General features: G+C 41.1%; 1 protein-coding gene and 1 long non-coding RNA gene across 7 annotated transcripts in view; one reads left to right on the forward strand and one right to left on the reverse strand.

Moving 5' to 3' along the window:
- sfmbt2 (Scm like with four mbt domains 2) overlaps positions 1 to 5,512 on the forward strand; it is a 69,045-nt gene extending 63,533 nt beyond the window's left edge. For all 3 annotated transcript variants that reach the window (XM_064342617.1, XM_064342619.1, XM_064342618.1), the window contains 2 exons: positions 834 to 962; positions 1,691 to 5,512. In XM_064342617.1, the coding sequence (XP_064198687.1) occupies positions 834 to 962; positions 1,691 to 1,831 (270 nt within the window). In that variant the 3' untranslated portion in view covers positions 1,832 to 5,512. The remainder of the gene's footprint in view (positions 1 to 833; positions 963 to 1,690) is intronic.
- On the reverse strand, positions 3,422 to 15,075 carry LOC135258913 (uncharacterized). Of its 4 annotated transcripts, XR_010331131.1 has the most exons (5): positions 14,598 to 15,075; positions 11,386 to 11,500; positions 5,514 to 5,693; positions 4,950 to 5,010; positions 3,422 to 3,543 (listed from the first exon to the last, which is right to left on the reverse strand). It is a non-coding gene; the product is annotated as an uncharacterized LOC135258913 (long non-coding RNA). The 4 variants fall into 4 exon arrangements; XR_010331130.1 differs by lacking the exon at positions 3,422 to 3,543 and having other exon boundaries at positions 4,417 to 5,010; positions 11,386 to 11,497; XR_010331128.1 differs by lacking the exon at positions 3,422 to 3,543 and having other exon boundaries at positions 4,417 to 5,010.
- Between the last annotated feature and the right edge of the window lie 9,013 nt (positions 15,076 to 24,088).

Raw genomic sequence — 24,088 nt, forward strand, 5'->3', positions numbered from 1 at the left:
TTTGGGCAGAGCTGGCGAAGATAGCGGACGGCAAAGAAACGACTGAGCCCTTAACATTTAATGACATGCCTTTCAATCAGCTGGAGAAGCAAAGCCTGGAATGTTCTCTGTAGGCCCGATTTGCTGACAGTGTTTGGCTTTGTGTTCGATTGCAGCTGCTGTAGGGAATGGTATGCATCGCATTGGAGCATTGTTCGTACGTTGCTTCGAGCATCCAAATTTATTTGTTGTTTTATGGCACTATATTTATGATGGCGCTACATGCACCAGTGCAGATATAAATCCTTTGAATTGCTTGATTGACCTCATTTTCACAATCTCCTCCTTGTGAATACACCCCAGGGAGACAAATGCCTGAATTAATTAAAAGATGTGTCAGTTGCAAAGGTGTCGCTCTGCATCAGTAGCGACACAAAATGGCTGTTGATCGAAACTTGCAACAACCCATTGTGATGGCTCTGTGAATCACGCGTTACACTTTTTGAGAATTTAACTCTAGTTACGGTTCCTACTCTACAGTGAACCTGCCCCTGAGTGAGACTGCACGCACGGCCATTTTCTGTTGAACGTTGTGAACAGGTACCTGAAGGGGCTCAGAGGTGGTTGTACAAAGATAAAAGGAAGTGACACCTCTCGACTTCCTGTAGACTTTGAGTTGGCGGACTTCAGAAGCTTAACGTGCCTGCGTTTCTGTCCCCTGGGGGGAGGGGGGGGCGCGAGGGAGGGGCAGTGTGGTTTCTTTCACCGGCGCTATTTGAGTGAGCAGTTCCGACCGCAGTGGCTCACATGCTACAGCGCCCGCGTGCTACGTGTCATTTCCCATGATCCCGCAGGTGGAGAGCTGTGAGGAAGAGGGCAAGCTTGTTCTGGACAGCAACCCCTTGCAGTGGACGGTGGCCGACGTGGTCCGGTTCATCAGGTCCACCGACTGCGCCCCACTGGCCAAAATATTCCAGGAGCAAGTGAGTGCTCTCACCTCACCCCACAAAAACAAAAACAGGCACCGCCTTCTTTGTGAGCCATTCACAGTGTAGAGTGCTTAACAGGAAGGCATCATTACACTCCCAACAGCAAGAAAAAAAAGTGCAGAGCTACTGAAAGGTAGCACTGCCTAAGCATAGTAAAAATCCTGGGTCTCATTTTTAGTTTATCAAGTTGAAAAGTTAAAAAAATGTTTTGTACTATTTAACAGTTGCACCCTGTTGATCTCCCTTTTCTCAGAGGGACAGTTCCTGATATCATGAAACTAAATATTTAATTTAGTTTTTTATTTATATATTATGTAGAGTATTAAGTATTCACTTTTTTGTGACCCTCGTGATTCCTAAGATATAATGATAATAGCAATAACAATCATCATCATCATCACCATAATAATGTGTACATGGCACTTTTAATGATTCTCGAAGCACTTTACATTTGAAGTAGAGGTGACTCACCTCAAGCCAACATTGGGCACAGCTGATTTCACAACACTTCAATTGAAGCACAAAGTGAATGCATATTTTAGCCACTTAAAATATGCCTGGGTGTACAATCAGAAGTTTTGATTTGCCATCATACAGTATCAGGTTTGAAAATACGCCGAGTGCATTATGGTCCTGATGGGTCTGGATATTTTAAAAAATGTTTGAGTGTGCACTTTGGCATTCGTCACTAAATGACCCTCTGCTCCCTGCTCTTGCCCCAGGACATTGACGGACAGGCCCTACTGCTCCTCACGCTGCCCACGGTGCAGGAGTGCATGGACCTGAAGCTGGGACCCGCCATCAAGCTGTGCCACCAGATCGAGAGGGTCAAAGTGGCCTTTTACGCGCAGTACGCCAACTGACGCCGTCCACGCCTCGAAGGGAGAACCCGGCCGCATCTTCACCCGTCGGCTGGGCAGGTCGCCGGGGCTTCTGTTCTCCGGCTCCCTTCCTGGGGGATTTCAAACATCGCTGAAGGAGTTGCACGACGACGCTGGCTTCTGGAGTTCCTGGGTCTGGGTTTCACTGTCTGGAGCTGGCGTGGGTCCACCTAGTTTGGCTGGAACGCAGAAGGAAACTGACGCTTTGATTACAAAATTTTATTCCTTAGCTTAGTGGGTGAGCGAGCCCAGGGTCGCTGCTGGGCATTTCCGTCAATGCAGCCGGAGTCACTTTCCACCGCCGGATGTGCTCACTGAGAATACACAACGGGAGGAAGTGATGTCAGACACTGCAGAGGATGTTCCTGTTTGGAGTCACATGACTGGATATGCATATTTTTTCTTTCTTTTTATGGGATGAATTGTTTGTCACAGTGCGGCTTTTTGGAGGGAAGGCCAAATGCCCCAGTGTGTGGCGGGAACTCCAAGAACCCAAAGGTCTTCTGAAGCTGGCTGCTACAGGGAAGCTAAACACGTTACCAGTTTAATCAATACAGATAGGAAATCTGTAAAAGGAGAAGCATGATGATCTCACTTCAGTGTCCATGTTTTTTTTTGTTGTTTTTTTTTTAACCCAAGAACATGGCAGCAGAGTCGAGAAACCCTTTTGCCGCCACTTTGTTTGTTTGGCTGAAACCTTTTATACGGAAAAATGGATACTGTGCGATAAGCAAAGACCCGTTTCTTCATAAGTCTGTTCTCCTTGGTGGCCTACAATTCCGTTGCATCTACCATATTCTCTTCACCGCATTGCAAGGAAACTACCTGCGACAAAGCCATGATTATTTTGAGAGAGAGAGAGAGCAACCTTCAGAAAATAGGTTGTAGAAAGCGCATGGCTTAGTGATGTATCTACTGTGTACCGTGGCCTTTGAGTTTGAGCATTGCTTTGTTTTTCTATTGGATGTTTTTTAATGGGTTATGTTATGAGTTCCATTAACTGCCATAAGTGAAATTTGGTACACAGAAGGACCTATTAGTTGAAGTACTTTGTGATAGTTAAGAATTTAGTATTACAGTAATACTGTACTCAGTGTAATGAATACAGTAATACTGTTTTGTGTGTAATGAATACAAAAAAGGCTGATAAATCCAGCTTCTGAGGCAGTCCTGCTTGTGTTTGAAACAGAACCAGCAAACTGGGTGTGATGCGTTTACCATTCGTCCTGTGATTGGGGTCTAGTGAAATTATGAGACAATATTGCACCTTAAAAATATGTTAAATGAGTACAAAGCCTGACACAAACAGGGCTGAAGTTGACATGCACAATCAATATTTCTTTAAAAAATTATATTTTGTCAAGCTCTAGAAAATTAGTGAAATCCTGGACGTGGGTATGAAGATAGCTTGATGTCCACCCACTGAGTTCAATGCTATATTTATTTGAGCTATTTAAACAAACAAAAAAAAGGTATTTAAACACATTAATAAAATAATTTATTTTTCAATCTAATTTAATGTGAGCAGTAATTTAATGTTTAATACCATTTTTAGTTTAGAAGAAAAAGTTAGTCATATTTTGATCTGCAAACAAAGATGGAAGAATGATTTTAAATTTTTTGTGGATACATGCCAGTTCATTTTAGCCACTCTTTGGGCCTGTGTCTGCTTGTTCAGTTTTTCTTCACCTTTGCTGTGAAAACAATCAATTTTGAAAAGTACTTTATTCATCTATGCAAAATATGCTGTAAACAAGTTTCATAAAGCTTTGATTAAAACAAACAAAAAAAAACACATTTACATAGGCTACATTTTGTACTGAGGATTTCTTACAGTGTTTCTGAGCACGCAAAATGAAGACTTCACATTCCATTCTTTTGTACTTGTTCTTCTTACAGTACCTTCGCTTTATATTGTGAATACTATAAAAAAAACTGTCTTTAAGCCTCTGTGATCTGTATTGTTCCAAAGTTTGGAAGAGAAAGCTATTTTAAAAAATCAATTTGTGCCCTTCCGAAGGAAGTTCCTAACAAGCAGAACTTCTCGGAAGAACAGATATTTATTGGCAACTTTATTGCTGACTCAAGCCAGGGGATACTGTGTAGGCAACACAAGCCATTTAACGGTCTGTACTCTCCAAAAATGCCTCACTTTCTAACACAAGGTTTTGTAGGAAGCAAACTGTGAAATCGCCCTTGGTTTTGGGTTACTGGGATGGAGTTGTTAAAAAATTGAATAGCGTATCAAGTGACCATTTATTTGGATTGAGTGTCCCTTTAAAAGCTGGATGAATCCCATAGGTTTTTACCAGAGGGAATGGGAATGCAGTGAACAGCTTATTTTAATTAGCAGTGACGATGTTCCAACAATTACAAACAAAATTACTGCATACTGTGATACATTATTTTTTTCATAGTCTGACCAATAAGAAATGGGTGCGCATGCCTTACGTTACCTTGGTTGCCAAAGTCATTGTTGTCCATTGCTTTTAAACTGAACAATGGACAGACATAATTCCCCTTTTGTGTATGGTAGGCTGAACTCCATTGTAAAAAAAAAAATAAAAAAAAAAGATCTAATTGAACGTGATATGCAAAGGCCATGACTATAACCTGGTGTGTATTGTGGAGTCAAAACGGTGTAGTGCACTTAGCCTAGCCTAGCCTAACGTAGCCTAGCTCACAGAGCTGGAGAGGACAGAGCTCTGTGTGATGGGCTTCCAATGCATCACGCTCCATAGTAGCACAGGAGGGCACAGCAACATGATAATGGTTTACTTTTGATTTCATCTGGTGTTATTTTAAACGAATAAAAGTCTACAAACAATATCAGAGGGTGTATCTGTGTGGGCCAAATAATAATAACAAGCATTAGAATTCCTGTTTGTTTTTTTCGTCATTGTGCCCGTACCCAGACACAGCCAGTGGTAATGCTGCAGTGATGTCATTTTTTTTTCTATCACTTAGTGATGTGTAAATGTGAAAGTTTTGGGCAACGTTGGTTTTAACTGAAAATGTCACGACAGCCTCTCGAAAAATGCAATCACAACACCCTGTTTTCTTTCTAAATGAACTTTCCAATTAACTTCAATATACGCACCCCGTAGTCTTCAAGGATTGAAACAAATTAGCTGGTCAGAACCTCAGGGTTCGCTGCAAGCCTGCAGACATCAGAGGAACACAGGTGCAAGCCGTTAAATTAACTAACCGTGGAAAAAGAATAGAGTCCGTTTCTGTGACTGAAAATCAAGTCCTGTTCCAGATCCTTAAAGCTGGTATAATTGTAGCTTTTGTTTTTCTTTTGTGCTGTTCATCTTGTGGTGCATTTGATGGTAAAATGCGACATCGGGATCTCCCACTGTGCGCTGGGTATCCCAGAATGCCCTTCTTTTGTTTGCGTGTATATATTCACATGTACATATGGAGAACATGTATTGAGATTTCTATTTTAAATTTGGCTGAATTTGAAGATGCACATTTGTACATGTCATTTTAAATAGCACATTAAGTAAATGAAGAAAGATTAATCATATTTAATTCATACATACAGTAACTTTCCAGGCCACTGTAAGTGTTGGGTCTGAATGGGTAAATTGAGAACAAAGATGACGAAATGTTAAGAAAGCAAGTCATTGTACCTTATTAAAATGACCGGAAAACCCACCTCTCATTTGTGTTCCGTTGACTGGCAACATTCTGTGCATATTTTTGTTGCGCCTCTTTGCAGTGCCAATGGTAGATGATACTGGTGATAGAAGGTCTGAATCGTCCCCTGTAACCACCAATGAGTCAGAAAGAGACACAACCCACAGCAGCTGCCTTTCCACTAAGACTGCTGGAATCTCTGAATAGAGATATGAGAATGCATTTTGATTTACAGTGTGCTTTCTTAGTGTTTTAAAACATGAAATGGATCTAAAACATTTGTAATATATTATATTTGTGTTTAATACAGTGTGTGTATGTATATATATATATAATACACACACACACACACACCCACACCTGTACCTACTGAATTAGATCCTCCCTCCCTCCTTCGTTGTCTTGTGGGACCTCCACCCATAGCTGGTACTGACACAGTCAAGATTTGATTCTGGACATGTCACTACATTAAGGACAAATACCATGGCTGAATGGGATACCTCAGAGACCCTAATTTACACATATTTCTGTCATTATAACTCCGCCATTATAGTACCTTGTCTGCACCATACTCACATGTATTTTTTTCCCTGTCATGTATGTTCACACATTCTACCATTTAATATTTTTTTCCCAGAATTTGTGCTCGTAGTTCTCCATTCCACTGACCTTAAACAAGAAACATTATACTGTGTTGCGTCATCTATTGTGTGCTATATTAATTGAATTCTACAAAGCCAACTCCCTGGCATTTTCTTTTAGTCACTCTGAAAGGCAGTTTAATAAACTGCCATCTCTTCTGTTGCCAGGCAACATGCTTTCAAATGTCTTTTTTGTATAGTTTTCCAGCTGTTACTCGGTATGAACTGGGGTTTCTGATTGAAGAATAAATATCAACTCAGCAATGGTTATGTTATAAAGCACAGTAGATGGAAATGTGAATTAATCTGCTGCAAATATCTACTGTGTAATTCACTGTAGACATTGACAATACTTTTTTTTGGTAAGTATACATTCAAATGGTGCTGTGGAATTGTCATAGGAAATGATATCCAGTTTTAGAGTAACAATTAACATATAAACTTATATCTTAGAATATGCACTGCAAGATGTTAAATTTTAAGCACAGTTAATTGGAGCTCTCCAACTCAACTACAGTTTATTTATGCTAATATACATGAGAAATTAGGTGGTTTCGTGAAACCTGATCTTTGTTTCGAACTTCTAATTAAATATTTTTCCGATTATTTATATGAATCCATTACCATTACCATTTCCAGCATTTAGCAGACGCTCTTATCCAGAGCGACTAACACAACTTTTTACATCATTTTTACATTGTATCCAATTATACAGCTGGATATATACTGAAGCAATGCAGGGTAAGTACCTTGCTCAAGGGTACAACGGCAGTGTGCTATCCAGGAATTGAACCTACGACCTTTCGGTTACAAGCCCAGGTCCTTACCCACTGTGCTACACTGAATGAATAAAAAAGGAAGCACCACTTTTATCCATTCTTTCTAATTTCCAGAGACTGAAATGAGAGATGATGTTTGCATACCCAGCCAGCTACAGAAGACGTGTTCTTCTCTGTGCATTTCCCAATTACGTTAACGTGTCACATGCAGGCTGGTGTCACATGTCATCGCACACCATTCCGTATTGCCCGATTCCCTCCGCTGCACTTCTCATGTTGTCAGGAGTATTGCCCAGAGGTTTAATGACAGAGGCGAGCAATTCTTAACAGTTTCGTGATACTGTTACCAGTCACCCACGGGGCATAGATTAGTTAATCCAACAAACGACTTTGATAAATTATCTGGGCGAAGAAATAATCAGAACTGTCCTATAATTACGGGTGGTGATAGCCATGGTTTCTGAACTCTTCTACTTGCAAAATTAGGGTTTAAGTACCTTTTTAAAATAAAAAAAACCTAGGCATCATTTGAAGTGCACCATTGAATTTGTCCTTTCATTCATGGTGAACTCATAATGGACTTTTAAAGTGGTCTCTTTCAGACGCGGTCATTGGCTGAAATGGGTAAAAGGTGTGCAATTTCAAAAACGGCAAAAAAAAAAAAAAAAGAAACATCGCTGGGCTTGAAACTGCAATTTGTTGTTCTTGGAGATGAGCCTTGGAATGACAAACACACAGTGAACGGTGGCAGATGGAGGGACTGTTTGAGGCATAAAGGAGGGTTACATGGGCTGTGGTGCAGGGGGGGATAGTGCTGGAATGGCTGATTGTATTACAGCTCTCAGGGTCAGTAAATGGAGGGTCAGTAACGCTGACAGAAATTGCTTTTACGAGCGACTCTCCATCGCTGGTGTGGAGCAGCGAGACTACACAGGGGAGATGGAGCGAGGCGTACAGACTGCCTGATATACGAAGCCCTACAACATACTTGCAAACAGGAAGTGGTTGGCCTACATGTTCTCTAAACCACAAATTAATACGTACTCTAAAAAAATATATATACATTTTAAAGGTGCATTAGCAGGGCCTCTCATGAAGTCTCTATGATAGTCCTTTAGCCTGTCAGTCATGTGAAAGTGCGTTGTCCATTTTGCTGAAATGGGTGCCACCCACATCAATGTGACTGCAGCCGCACTGGCAACCCGGTCCCTAATGTATTCAGTTGTGGTTGGAAATATGTCTTGCCTGTTGCATGCAAACCCTCTCAAGTAGGCCTACTTGAGAGGGTTTGCATGCAACAGGTCCCCAACCAGCCATTGCAGGGCCTGATGGACAGACAACCAGATGGCAGGTTTCGGGGGCCAATGACTGAATGATAACTGGTGGGGTTTAGTATAGGTGTGAGTTATGCCTGCAGCCTGGACTTGGGTGCTTTAACCCTTCTTAGAGAATGGAGAGACAGAGAGAGAGCGAGACAGGAGAGAGCGTGCACAGGAACGCTATGCATATCGCTTTTGTCAGTTGGAGCACAGGTGAAGGGATGATGGTTTTCTAGAGAAATAAAAAAAAAAATAAGCTCATGTCTGGTTAACCGCGGAGTAGCACTTGAGCGCTACGGCGCGGGCCCCGAAAGTGGGTCAACGTCGCAGCGCCGGCATACCAGCGAGCTAGGCCATGAATGGGAGCGTCCCGCGTGCTCGCCGTGGTGATTTACTGCAGCGATCTCCTGGCGCTGCAGCGAGCCTATCGCTGCACAACAGCCACGACGACAAATGGTGCTTTTTTTTTTTCTCACCCTAACCGCTAGAGTTTTGGAACGAGGCAACAACAGAGACGCAGCAGCACCGGACCGGACCGGACAGCCCCCCCCCCCCCCGCCCCCCCCGCCCCGGTTTCTTTAGGAGTGACAGTAACACAGGCAGGTCCCGTCCCCTCTCCCCGCGTACGCCACGCGTGCATACGCGCGATGCGATGCGCTGGACGTGCGAGGAAACAGAGCCGGGAGGTGAAGGTCAGAGGACTGCATCGGAGGCTTGGGTCAGAGTGCCCTCTGTGGGACACTGCGCCGCCGCGGAAACACAGCGGTTTCTAAATCGAATCGCTCCCTTTATAGTGTCCCCACAGACGCACACACAAATGAGACAGTTACAGTACTGGTAAAAGCCCAGCATTTAAAGCCGCCCGGTCAGGCATTAAGTCAGCCTTTTTTTAAAATTTATAAATCACATTCGGAAGGGTCTAGTTGTTTACATAAGAGATGTATAAATTTTATACCCATTAACTTCAGATAAGGACGCCGATGAGATAAAAAACAAATCGTATGATTTGATTTGACGACAGGAGGGCGAATGCATTACTTTCCAAGCGGCATCCAGTGTGAGTCACTATCGATTATGACTAAGCAGGCTTATAAATACGCACGCGTTCATGACTTCAGTTCCCGCCTCGCCCGCAGTTTACCAGCAGAATGATTTCCTTTGTTATTCATTATTCACAAGTCATCTGTTCTGCCCCCGGGAATATTTCTCCATCTGTTAATGTTTTATTCCGCTCCCAATTTACAAGGTGAAAGATGCATTCGAAATTGAAAAAACACAGAGAATGAATGTGAATCCATTTTTTTTTTTTTTTTTTTTTTTAACTTGCCCCACAACACTTAATATGATATAATGTATTCATTGATGTTGTCTTGGGAAGGTGACATGCTGAAAATGAAAAATGAATTGCTCTTTTTATGTATGGAGGGAGGCGGCGGCGGTGGCGGTAGGGCACAGAAAGTGAATTTCCAGGTTATTTGACATCGCCGGGTTTGTACAGAGGCGGTCAGAGCCTCCAGCTGGATCATGTGACATGGAGGACAAGCAATAAAAATGTGCAGTTGGGTCAGCTGACCTCTTCTGTCCTGACCTAAGACACACGGGTCCAGGGGCTCGGCTTTGACTGGTGGGCTCCAACTCTGGAGGGTGGGGGGGCGAACGGGCGCGGGTGGGGGGTGGGGGGCGGTGTAGTCATGGTTACGGTGTTTCTCACTTTTTCTTTTTTTTTTTTTCTTTCTTTACTCTTCTTGAAGTCTGGAGCATTCTCTGCAAGGCAAGTCCCCGTGTGCTTATTCCGGCACAATCTCACACAGTTTTGTACAATAGGAGCCCTAGTTTTGTTCGCTACCGTGGGTGGTACACAATGCAATTATGCAAATGCTACCCCAGGGGAAGGTTGACATACAGTTAATTACAGATGGCAATCATTTACTTCAAATGGCAAGCACCAGTTATTGTCCATGAGACATATTATACAGCACTAACAAACTGTAAATCCATAAGAAAGGCTTTTAGACGTGTCAATGCAAAAATATATAATGTTCAAAGAAACATCAAAAGAAGTCACGTATTAAAATATAATCTATTACCTCTTTTTTGTATGCTGTCTTCCCGGGTTTCAAAATATGTTATCATGTAAAAAAAAGTATCAGAAATTGATACTTTATTCCTAACATACATTGGGATGTACAGAACGTGTAAACCTAATAATACCTTTGGCATTAGTAATACGGTAAAATATGATGAGGTTTTCATGCTGTAAGTGAATGCTCACGGGGTTTAAATGTTAAAGGAGCGAATCTGATTTTGAACAGGTGGGAAAGCTAATATACTAATATACTGAAATATATTGCTGCTATGTGGCAAAGTGCTGGCATTTTTCCTCTTGCTTCTTAGTGCTGTACACTCACTCTTTCTCTGCCTTTATACCTCTGTCTCCCTCAGCATTTTGGGAAATCCCTCACTCTGTATCCTTTCCTGCATCTCTCCCTCCCTCCCTCTCTCTCTCTCTCTAGCTGTGCAAAGGCTCTTGCCCTGAATTACACACACCTCTGCTTTATGCCTGTGCTAGACATTTGACAGGCACCGTCAGCTTGAAGAGCCAGTTTCTGTTGGAATTTGATGTGTCAACAGGGCACGGGGGATATGATTGATTGCAAAAAGCACTGCCTGAGCCTGTTCCACTATTTTTCAGGACCGATAAAGACTTTGCCAGATAGCGATTAGGTTTTATACACAACTGCATCGACAGAGATTAGTTCGGATGCAGTATTCTGCCAATAGAATTTCATTTTATGCAGCATTCTGTTGATAGTGCTCAGTTTTACACATTATTCCATGGATAGCATTTCATTTTATACAGTAAAAACGTCGATAGCGTTTCGTTTTATACACTGTTCCATAAAAGTCTCAGTGAAGCATACAGTAACTGAATGGAGATAAGCCCAATTAGTCACGCTGCCAGTTGCTTGCCTGATGTTCTGCCTTGCAGTGCTGATAAAATGAGGCTTAGGTAGATATCAGCCGCTGCTAGTAGAACCCACTCTTGTTTGAACAGCAGAATGTGGACTTTGGTGTGGCCACCGATAAGAAACAGCAGAGAAGATAATGAAATTATGGTTTGTCATCCAAGCAAACCTGACCCTATGACTCACCTAACAGACTGTAGGGGCACGTCCAGTGGATACACCAGTGAATAAAGGACTTGGCCGTTGGTCCGGCACTGAAGATTTTCACGTCAGCACCAAACTCCTGACTTTCCGGACACTGCTGTAATTTAATTTAATTTGAGATGGTAAAACGAAATGGGTACAGAAGAACACACATATACACAGAGATTGTTGAATTTTTTAAATAGTAAGTAATGCACTGTCAAAAAACACATTTAACAACAAACAAACAACAAATACATTTAAAGTGAATTTGTGTTCACCGCCAATAATTAGAAGTATTATTGTCATTATTTTATTTATTTATTTCCAATAGTCAATAATGAATGGAATAGCTGAGTTCAGACCTTATTCACTGGAAATCTGAATCAAATTGAAAGCTTCGTGGTTTTAAGATTTTTTTTTTTCAAGTTACAGTAAAAAAGGACACAACACAGCATACACACAGCATATCAACCATTCCATCAGAGTCACCAGGAGAGCCAATCTCTGCCTCTCAAAAGAAAGGACATGGTACAGTAAGAGAGAGCCAATCTCTCCTTTCCGTGAGGCTATCTAATGAAGGAAAAAACTATTAAAAAATGGAGTAAAAACTGGGGGGGAAAAGACAGTGTGCAGGCAGTAATTAGCCCAGATGTTTAAATCAAGCATCTCCTGATTATCACGCTCCATTTGTATTTGTGTGTGTGTGCATGTGTGTGTGTGTGTACGTGTGGCGCACACGTGCGCTTTGTAAGTGCACTGAGTAGATGCTGAATTACCCTTGAGCGGTCTGCAAAGGGCAGGCGTATGTGTGCTTTAGATGGATGTATATTTTCTGCTTGGTGGTGGCAGTCCAGCAGAGTGGACTCTGCACTTGATAGGGCTGAATATTTAGGACTCTGCCATTGGACCCTGGAGAGAGATCGGTGCTTTTTCTCAGTAACACCAGCTGCACTAATGGGTTTTACATTACATGTAAAACTGCAAAAAAATTAATTGAGTATAAATGTAATTTTAAAAAAGAGAATTTTCATAAAGGCTAAATAAAACTCAAAGGAATGAGGATAGGATAACAATATTAATTTTCAAGGGAGCTGTTGGGAAATTATAAGCAAACTTGTTTTTGATCTTATTGTGATAAAACATTTTCCCACAGGCAGGCACTTCCTGTGTAAATACTTCCAGTAACATTCACCAAACCTTGCTATATTGGACTGATAAATAGCACAGACCAAGTTCATGCACAACTTAAGTTAAACAACTTGTGGTGACCTCTAGAAACAGGCATATTTCAGGCATATTTTAAAGCCCAATTTTATTTGAGACATAATTCTACCTCTTGTAAACTACAAAGCAACTGAGTATTTCGGCATTTTTATTGTTTTGTTAAACTGAAATCTCACAGCTCGTTAATGTATTACTAATTCACAAAATTAATGGAAATAGATTCATTTCGGGTCCCATGAGACATGTTACTCTGGTGTGTAAAAAAAAAAAAAAGAAAAAGCCAGATGGATTGTTTTTCATAAACAAAATATTCTTTGTCTGAATGTGAGGGGGAAAAAACAGCATAATAACATACAACTATTAAATTCACAAGAAGGTTTTGTGAACAATACACTTGCAGATATTTATGTCAACCATCTGGTTTAAAAAAAAGAGTTTTTATTTGTAAATCCTTTCATTTGTAAATATGGCCTGGAGAAAATTTCAGTTTGTTATGTCATGCACTTCAGTCCTTTACCACAGAGGGGTCAGTGGAGCCTTTATTTCTACATTGGAGTTGAACCATTTGATTAATTACAGGAATCATTGCGCAATTGTTCAATTACTACTTAGGCTTATTAGAAGAATGACAGCGCTATGTTTCTGTCCGCTAACACTTGTGTCCCTTGGCAGGCTCACTGTGCATCAGGCCTGCCCAACCCTATTCTACTGTCCTTTAGGTTTTCATTTCAACCCTAATAAAGCACACCTGCTTTTCACCAATTAGCAGCTCAGCGAGATCTCTAGCTGTTGAATGGTGTACTTGGTTAGGGTTGGAGTGAAAACCTACAGGACAGTACATCTCTGGGAAAAGGGCTGGACAGCCCTGCTGTACACGTACTGTGTCATAACATATTTTAAGTTAAATAAATAAACGGTCTACAGTAGGGACATGAATTAATTTCACTTCAGGCAGCAGTGTAGCATAATGGGGAAGTTGTCAATGCAACTCAATGTACTTACCCTGAATTGCTTCAGAAAATATGCAGCTATATGTATTATCAGCGAAAATAATGCATGCTTTGTTATGTCTGGATGAGCGTCTGCTGAATGCCAAATAATTATTATGTAGCCTAAGTGAAAACACGGGGCAGCTGTGAATGTCAAACATTGAAAGGTACCACATGCGCGTTTTCCCTAGAAGAAAGCGATACGAATTGCATCGAATTTCTAATGAAAATGAAACTACGACTGACGTATAGAGAAAAACACACAGAGAACAGCCGTATTTGATAACCCCCCACACTAATTTCGGTAGAAAGAGGAGGGATACACCACAGATTTATTTGCACCACAAATTTAGAAAATACCAATCTCTTTCTTTTCAGTTCAGAAACAAGACTGTTTGCCGTCCAAGTAACATGCTTGATTCTAGTTTTTATACGTCAATGTTCAGATTACAATAATCGGTCGAGAGTAATCGTAATTATTGTACCAAAATCTTAGTTAAAAGAATCCTATAAAAGTTTGTTACATAGGCGTAGGCCTACACGCAGACTCGCGATAAAAAAACGCTACTTCGGTCTTCAAGACACGGCAATTGTATAGCCTAAACACAGCATGTGGGGAACAACATTGTCACTAAAAACGCATTTTAGCCTATAGCCGTTAATTTGCGTATTTTAAAGTTATTATTTTGCGAGGTACACGTTTGAAGTCTGATGTCAGCTATTCAAGACTTGAAACAGAAAATTTATGTAAACATTCTTTCGTAGATATTAACCTTTCAAGCTGGATTTGTAGGTGAATTTACAAAGTAAATGATTAGGTAGCTAGCTAGCTTACCTACCAGCTAGCTGGATTGGCGGAATAAACCAAGCATGCTAGATGGCCTACCTGCGATCAATACAATGGTGGATACTTTGCTAGAAAATTAAACTGTCGACTGCCTATGATATCTGTCTAATAAAACTGAGGCAGATAGAGCGTTGGTTATTGACACGGCCTACCTGTGGGGTAGAAACAGTGCCAGCTCGGAGTCAACCGTCAAACTGTTCATTGGGAAAGCCACACCGATGTTGACATTTGTCTTGGTGCTGCTGTAACTGCATCCCCTCTACAGGCGTCGAACTCTAAACCGGACAGCTGCCATATTCGTAGAGGGAAATACATTTGGTGTCTCTCTCTCAACAAAACATAGTAGTTTCAAACAAATTTGGTGTCTGGCTTTCATTGGCAGAATGGGGTGAATATTTCATGCCTTGACATTTTTTGTTTTTGTTCTTGTTTATTATAATCTTTCTCCCGTGGTCAAGGTAAGTTGCAAAACTTGCAAATAAATTAAATGTTTATCTAGACGTTTGTGCAAGCATGTTTCACTTTCTACATGCTTATCTTTAACAACATGTTACTGTTTTGCTCTTATGAACACCACATGGTCACAGCAAAATTAGTTGGGTGTTTGTGCTATTACCAGTCGCTGAACTGAGGGTACCTACAGTGACACCTGGAGGATAACGGCTGAAATTTAGGTTTATCGCCTCGATTAGGGTGGTCAGTTTCATTGCTGTAGGGCAAGTGTGTGTGTAGATTTGCATTGTCACCAAAACACTGGCCAAAATGATCTAGTTAGCTGAATACACTTGCTGGTTTAACTGTAGATTAGACCACAATTACATTTTCCCTGTTGGGACACAGGAACAGTCCAATTAAATAATTAAGAGCAGAAGTTTGCATGAAATCCAGAAACAGATGCAGCCCTCCTTGGATACTCCTGGCTTAGATCAGAGATCTCACACTCAGATCCAGGAGACCTGCTGTGACTGCTGGTTTTTTTATGTGCTACTGCACTTAAACACGTAATTCAAGACATTGGTGGGCTATGGACTCTGTTCACCTCGTTTCCAAGGCCTAGATTGGCTGCTGATTGAAAGGAAATCACAAAGGACTGGAGTTTGAGAGCCCTGGCCTAGATGGTCGCTTATGTTCAAGATTTTCTCTGGGCCTTAAATGCAATGAAAATACAGCAATATCTGTGTCAGATTAAGAATGTAAAAATATTTTAGCAGGTCTTAAGATATCTGTGGTCACTTTACTTTTTGTGGAAACAAGTAGAAGCTTGTTTCTGTAAATGATTAGTGCAGGGATACTCAGATCTGGCCTTTGGGGCCAGCTGGTCTGCTAAGTTGCATTCCTCTCCTCTAATCATGAGCCAATTAAAACCTGATGCACCAGGTGAGTGTAATCTCTGGCCAATCAGAGGTATTACTGGACTATGGCCTATCAGGACAAAGAGAAAAACCAGCATTACTGCTGACCTTGACGGCTGGATCTGAGTATCCCTGGGTGAGTGGGATGAATTGAACGCATTGAATAAAACATTTAATTCACTGTGTGTGTGAACACACATATTAAGGTTATGAAGTATGACTGAGCTTAGTTGATAGTTTTTGCTGATACTGTATGTGGAATTTACTGCATAAAAATAATTAGTATGTGAAAATAATATGGGAAATATGAGAAGTTCAATGTGGGGAGATACACATAAAATGGAAAATCATTTTGAGTGTATAAATAAATTTATTATGATATCACCTTTGGAGCATAGTACTATTTGCATGAGGTATTTCTCACAGAAAATACATTATTTCTTTTGGAAGGTTGTGGATTTGGAAAATTCAGAAGCTTCAGCTCTGTGTGTTGCACTACATTTTTAAAATATCTTGTCCATTAATAGATTGTCAATCCCCATGCTGGCAGTGTAGGGTAACCTTAGAATTAGCTCAATTATGTCTTTCCAGTGAAGTCCCTCTATCTATTTCACGCGCGTTTATTCTGACAGTTTCCCACGTTCTGTCCGTAACTATGCAATTTCTTGAAAGAAATCAGTGGTAAACAAACCTCTTCTGCCAATGTATTCCTTTCAAACTCAGATGATACACTGTAAGCTACATGAGGCTGTTTAGGTTCCATCACGGTTAGACATTCCACAGATAATCAGTGTGGACTGTAGATCAGCGACAGCATATTAAGAACATTCAGTTGTTTAGATTTCAGGACAAAATTAATTCTGAGGTGAAAATGTCGGCACTTGTGTTGCAACACAGTTTACATCACTGAACTTTACCCTGCGACAGAGCAAACCATTTCACTTGGAGCAAGGAATAAGGGATTGTGTCTTGCATGTCATTCAAACATCTTGATGTAACAGTCTTCTTTATTAAAGTGAATTGAAAAGGCAAGGAACCGTATAGTCAATCAGGTGTAGCCAGGATGATTAAGTGGTCAGGTGTACTCTTTCAGGAAGTGGCAATGGAGTATGTAAATAAGAGGGAAAAATGTGACCTATAAATATGAAAAATATGACCTATATACAGTATATCCTTGCTGAAAAATCTGGAATTTTCCATGTGCCCGTTGTCAAAATTAAAACATTTGAAGTAGCCTAATCAAAATGAAGTTATCAAAATTATATATTGTTCATTATTGTTCATATATTGCATATATGTAGCAGAAATGTGTTAATCATTTCCAGTCTGAGGTTCTGAATTATGTTGCCCACTGTTTTATTAATTGATGCTGTACATATATTTTCCATGCTCATATACTGCTGTATCTACATACATGGAACTTGAACGGAAAAAGTAACTTCCAAAGTAAAGGCAGTTTGACAGCACAATACAAAACAGACACTCAGACAATGTAATGAGCACACAAGCTGACTCCTGGAATTACATACAAACTTAACAGTCATTGCGTTATTGTCATGTTTTATTGTGGGCAGATTATACCTGTAGACTGCGCTGTTCAATGACAGAGAGAAGGTGTAGTTTTATGACTGGAACTTTCAAGCTATGCCTCATATTATTTTTATTTTTCCCCCTGCTTTATGGGAATTGAAAATCTGTTATTTCCAATATAAAGTAAACACCTTGTGCTGTCCCTCTACTGTCACAAAACCTATTGGCGTGCAAAAACAGGTAGAATATTTTTTCAGAAGATTTGTGAATAAGTTTGCAGTCTTGGCCAATCCCTGAATGTTCCATGTGGAAATGAGGCCGGCTGCATTTGTTGTTCCCTGTAAGACAATGGTTCCTTTTCTGCTTGGTTATTAGCATTACAGAAAAAGACTTGGAAACAGTTTTTCTACCATTTGTCATGTCTTGTAATTGATTTTCCCTAACACCACATAAATACTGTATGTTTAGCTCTGTAAGTTAAGTAATGGTGGAGGATAAAAATGCATAGCAGATTGAGATTTTCTCCAGACCCTACTTGTGATCGAAAGAAAATAAGTCCAATAAAAGTCTTTTGATTCCAATGGTTAACATAATTATCTTCAAGTGTAATACAGTGCCGTGAATGAAATAATAATTGATGAAATGTGTTTTGTGTTTACTTAGGTTCCCGTTGTCTGTTATTATTACATTTTGTCAAAACATGTGACAAATATGCAATAATAGAGAAACTCAGTAAGGGGGCAAATACTTTTTTTGTGAAGATAAAAAACACTATGTACATTTGAAAGTCCTCCGAAGTTACTGACGATGGTTGTGACTTCTCTGAAATTATCTGGCAACCCAGACAAGGTGACATGATTTCTGTGAAATTGCCACCAACCTTTACAGAGTGCTGTGCCTTCTCTGAAGTCTGTGACAACTGTGACAGAGCAACCCAGTTTCTCTGAAACGACTGACTCTTTCACTCTTTGTGGTTCGTCCTGTGGGTTTTGGGTGGCGGTAAATCACTCAGCAGATGCAGCTGCAGCGTAGTACTGGCATCGCTCTCACTTGTAATTCGTGTAATGCAGCACATGCACTACAGGCAGAAAACTTTTCCACCAAGTTGAAATGGCCTCTGCCTCAGTTTTTTTTTTTTTCTTTTTTTCTTTCTGATAGACAGGTCAAACCGAATTATATACAGCACAGGCCTCAATAATTGATGTCAGAGCGATAAATTAATCAGACATGCTGGGTGATGTCCAGTGGATAGGCCTAGTTCACAGTCAGGAAGATGCAGAAATGGAATAAATTTACTTTTGCTAGATGATCTGCGCAAACCAACGTGCGTGTTGCATTTATTCTAGAGAGATTTAGCTGCATCTGTACCCATAAAATCTCTTACTATCCTCTATGTGTAACTCATAGTGATGACGCCAGGTATTATCTTCACTCTTGAAACAACCAAGATCTTGTTTAGTGTTTCAGTTTGAGCAAACAGGCAGACATGCAGAATCACATTACGTCATGATGTCATAGTGCGTCATACCGACGAGGCTCGTGCTTCCTAAAAATAATCTTCTCAAAAGTGGCTCTAAATTGGTTTTGAGGGTAATGCTGTGACTGGAATAAGGCATGTATAGTTTCATAGACTAACTTTAATTCCAGAAACTGCTTCCCTCTTCTGTCTTTCATTTACAAGGCACTACAGTGGCCCCACACTTCTGGCTGTTCTCTGTTAAAAAGAGAAACAATGTAGGCTACAATTCCCTTTGTATCAGTTTATTCTGAGCTTGCTTGACTGTCGTTAGAAAATATTTACCCATGGTTCAATGATTTTTGTCTTGACATAATGTCGGAGAACACTGTTTTTGTCCGAGAGGGAAAACACTTCGGTATAACGAGCACTCCTGCTGACCAGCAATATTGCATAAAACCCAACAGCTTCTGTCACACCTCACCAGAAATGAGTACATTCTCACATTCTGATCACAAATATACTACTGTAGATACAAAGAACTTGCTCATCACCTAATAGAGATTATGCAGGGCAAAGACATTATGCGACATATATTTTTACAAAATGATGTGAACATTATGATTTTCATAAAAATAATAGAATGTATTAAATTCAGCACATGGAGAGTGGGAGATCTGTGCTAATAGGAAGCTGGCCTGTGGTGGTCAGTGCTGCTGGGATGGAAAAGCACAGGGCGTACATCAGCTTGCGTGCTTTCTGGGGAAGCGTTTTTTGGAAAAGCACCAGAGTGGAGCAAATTAATTCCCAGAGAAGGCTTCGGCGAAAATCTCAGCCTGTAATGTCTGAGGTTACAGTGACCAGAGGGGGCGTGAGAGAGCGCGGCCATCGCAATTTCCAAAAATTCTGTCTGATTCCCAGGAGGAGCACTGCTGTTGTTCCCCTCCGGAATATGGCACTTATTGAATAGCTTCAGTTAAAATATCCAGCTGTTTAAATGGGATCGTGTGTGCAGAATATAAGACGTGTAATCGGCTTTGAATATGGGTCGTCTGCTAAATGTCTAAAATGTAAATTGAAGAATTAATTCATGAAATTGAGAAGGAGAGGGGGAAAAGCCACAAAGCCACTTTTATGCTTCACGTATTAATGACCAGGGTACTTTTGCTCAGATCCGTATTTGATTTCGTTTCTCTGTAGTGCTTCAGATGCTGAGTGCGTAGAGACCTTGCGGCAACCGGCTCTGTAATGCTTCCGATGGCACCGAAGAGCAGCGGTCATGGGGTTGGATTTGGAATCTGGGGTTTGTGGGTTCATGCGTCTGCAGGGACCCTGCAATGTGGTGCTCCGGAGAAAGGCTGCGCAACTCTTGAAAACATCCCCCCCCCCCACCCCACCCCACCCCCCCACCCCCCACTCCCGGGTAAAGCATGGTTCTGAGGTCTTTAGCATGTTTATGCATACAGTAAATCAAAGCGACTGGGTCCGTTGAGCGAAACCGTGGCGACGACCATGGTCTGACCTTCACGTGAAAATAACCCACAGGGCCAATAAATATCTTACAGTACACGAGCCGAGCGCGTTACAGTCCTGCGAAAAACACCAGGTCCGTTTCTCTGAGGGTTCGCTCTTTTTTTGTGAGGCAGAGCCTGGATCATGTGTGTACATGTGTGGGCTTAGATTCATACTGCATGATTTCTTAATCACAGAAAATTACCTGCATGCACCAGTTAGCCCATTCCTATGCCTTTGAAAGTGTGGTGATTGGTTTTCCGTCACTGGCAGTCCTGTTGAAAGTGTTGTATATCATGATAGTGGCATGGCAACCATCACAACATGTTGCCATTCGGATGAATGGTCAGCTGTCTCAAATATTAAGCAGGAGATGTTTTTTTTTTTGTTTTTTTTAACATTATCCTGATCTTTTTTTACCCCCAAGAGAACCATAGTAAAAAAAAAAAGGAGAAAAAATACCCCATGTTCTATTTGCATAATAATTTTTTTTCACTAAGCAAACTGGGAAAATAATTCATGAGATATATGTGCATACTGATGAGTGTTTGCCGTGGAGTGGAATGACTGTGTAGTTTCCCTCCCTGCAGAGAAGCTCCTCTCTGAATTCCCAGTGGAACGGTGATGCTGCGCGCCCGTCCCTCGCTCTCTGGGTTCCCCCGCCCGCCTGACGGATGCTGACAGCCCCTGTCCCGAAAACCCCGTCTGCGCCAAACCCAGGACGCCTCTGACAAGGAACCGCTTTGTAACCGTGTGGAAAACCCCACCCCTCCTCCTAATTTCACTCCCTCCTTCCACCCCTCCTTTTATTGCTATGCTCAATCCCTCTCTCTCACAGGATAGTTTATTTGTTCTGTCTATCTGTGTGAGTACTGGTGTATATTTGTGATGTATTCTGTGTGTGTGTGTGTGTGTGTTTGTGTGCGTGTTTGTGTTTGTGTGTTTGAGTGAGTGTGTGTGTGTGTGCGTGCGTGGTGTGAGTGTGTGTGTGTGTGTGTGTGTGTGTGTTCGTGTGCGTGTGCGTGTTTGTGTTTGTGTGTTTGAGTGTGTGTGTGTATGTGTGTGTGTATATGCGTGTGTGTGTGCGGGGTGCATGTGTGTGTGTGTGTGTGCGTGCATGCGTGTGTGTGAGTGTGAGTGTGTGTGTGTGTGCTGTAAACCTGCTGGGAGAGATACTGCTGACTCGGCAGTGTATCCACAGTAGAGTGAATGCCAGAGGGAAAGACTCGGGGCTGTTGAGAAAACATGTTCCATTAGTGGCTTGTTTGATGATGGAAAGCACATTGCTTTCGATGCAAATTAGCTGCTTTCCTTGTGAGATAATATAATCACGAATGTTGTCATATGAGTTTACTACCTAATTTTCATTTCTTTATTACATGCAGTATCTTAGAATGAATGGATTGTTCATCACATTATGTTTCATAACTTCCTATGAATTCTGTTAGCATGTATGAATGCCTATATCCAGCCTATGGTGGAGTTATATAGCACCATTCATAGAAAGTGCTACCGTATTTTAAGAAGTATTTTTGATAGTTATTCATAATTATTCTGAAGAAAGGGAGCCAGGTCAGAAACAAGTTTCTTGGTCTCCTTAAGGAGAAAACATTCCTGTTTTTCATTCATAACGTTACAATGATCTCTCCTGAGTAACAGTAATCAAATGATTAAAGTGAAACATTTTGTTCACTAATAACCAAAACTAGATCTAATTGTACTTAAAGAGAATACTGCTCACATAATTGATAACCAGTTGGACCAGCCACTGCAAATGTATTAATATATATGAAAATCTAAAACTGTGTTTAAAACTTGCTACCATCATGTTCTTGTTCAATGAAAGATCAAAGAAAGTTGAGAACTCTCTTGAACATTTATCTACTTTGGAATTTGTGTAAAACACACACTCCACACAAATGCACTCAGAGATTTACTATATAGCAATTATTAAGCTATGACAAGTATGCATATATATCCCAGTGCAAGGAAAGGATGTGAACACTTGTCATAGCTTAATAATAACTCTATAGTTTTGTTTCACCATGTAGAAATTGCAGTGAACAATGGAGTTTGACATGTATTTTATGGCTGCTTGGATCGTGTCACAGTGTCACAGAGGAGCATATCAGTATAAGGGAGACATTTCTGTGTCAGAGACATATTGGTGTGTCAGAGAGATATGCTCCTACGTCAGAAAGGCAAATGAGAGATTTTTATCCTGCCTGAGAAATGTACGGCTGTGTCACTGTGAAGCACTGTCTATGAAATCAACCCTCACTGAGTGCATTTTACTGCGATATAGTGCATCTCTTCTCTATGGGACTCGTATAAAGCAGGACTTGAGTTGAATCAACGCTGAACATTGTACTGTGTAGACAAGTATCGCTGTGTCAGAGACACGTGGTTGTGTCGGAGATGTGTGTCCATGTGCCGGAGAACTGCAGGTGTGTAAGAGTTGTGTGTCTGTGTCAGAGAGCTGTGTCTCGGTGTCTGGCAGTCACGTTGCTGTGTTTTTGTGTTCTACACCTCGGAGAGCCAGGGGGGAAACATCTGGCAGAGTAATTGAGTCTCGCCAGGTCACATCCCTATCCCACAAACAGCACTGTGAGCAGGAGACCGGCTGAGTCACTCTGGTCGGAATCTGATATCAAAACACAGACCCACGCATGCACACACACACACACACGCGCATGTACGCACGCACGCACACAAACACGCACGCGCACGCACGCACACAAACACGCATGCATGCACACACGCACACACATACACACACACACACATACACACACACACATACACACGCATGCACACACACTCACACACACACACACACACACATGCACGCACCAGCACAATGCCTCAAACCTGCATTTAAAATCCTTTAATAACTGGGGTAAAAAATAGTAAATATTTTCTTTCTGTCTCATGTACACACAGAATTGAGTGGTGCCATCAACATGAGGACTAAACTGCATAGTGTGCTCCCTTATTGCCTTTTTCTCATTATCAGAATACTTTTCTCGTATTTGCATAGGGTGCCTTTCTGGAGAACACCACACTACACTGGCTATGCAAATTTTAGTCAAAAGAAAAATGTAGCACCTTATCCGTGTCCTGTGAAACAAACCCAGTGGAAACATTTCAGAATTCCACATCTATAAAATGTGCATGAGCCTGCTTAGCTATCCATTTTCAGAGGTAGCATTTTCTCTAGCCAGAAACTGTGTAATTTCCAATAAATGTCACCAGAAGTAAATCGTGCCAGGTTTGCATGTTTTTGTTTTCAGTTCAAAAACTGAAGTTACAACAATATGAACACAATCCTTTTTTATTTGGAATGGTTTCTGTGAAATTAAAGTAAATATTTTAGTTTATTCTGGAGTACAACAATGAACATGATACATTTTATAAGAATAGGCATGACAAGTGCAATGAGAGTAGCCTATTGTTTTTTTGTGAGAAAGTCTGGGTAAGAAAACCAAACAGCAATATCTTACTTACCATTTATTTAATAGTGAGGTGACACAGGATAAAAGCTTTTGCCCTGCTTTCATTACTTACCAGCAACAGCCTACAGCTTTGCTGCATTGGTGTCCCTCCTTTTAACCCCACTGATTCCACAACAGCCCTGTGCAGTGCTAAATAACATTACTAATACAATAAACTACCGTCAGCCCTAGAGTGAATGATTCACCTTCAGCGGAAAATCTTAATTCCTGTCCATGTCCCTGAACACGAGTCGGTCGTGATTGTGACAGAATGTACTTTTCTTTGATTTAGGTGATGG

This window comes from Anguilla rostrata, chromosome 7 (genome assembly GCF_018555375.3).
Source record: "Anguilla rostrata isolate EN2019 chromosome 7, ASM1855537v3, whole genome shotgun sequence".
Taxonomy (NCBI): domain Eukaryota; kingdom Metazoa; phylum Chordata; class Actinopteri; order Anguilliformes; family Anguillidae; genus Anguilla; species Anguilla rostrata.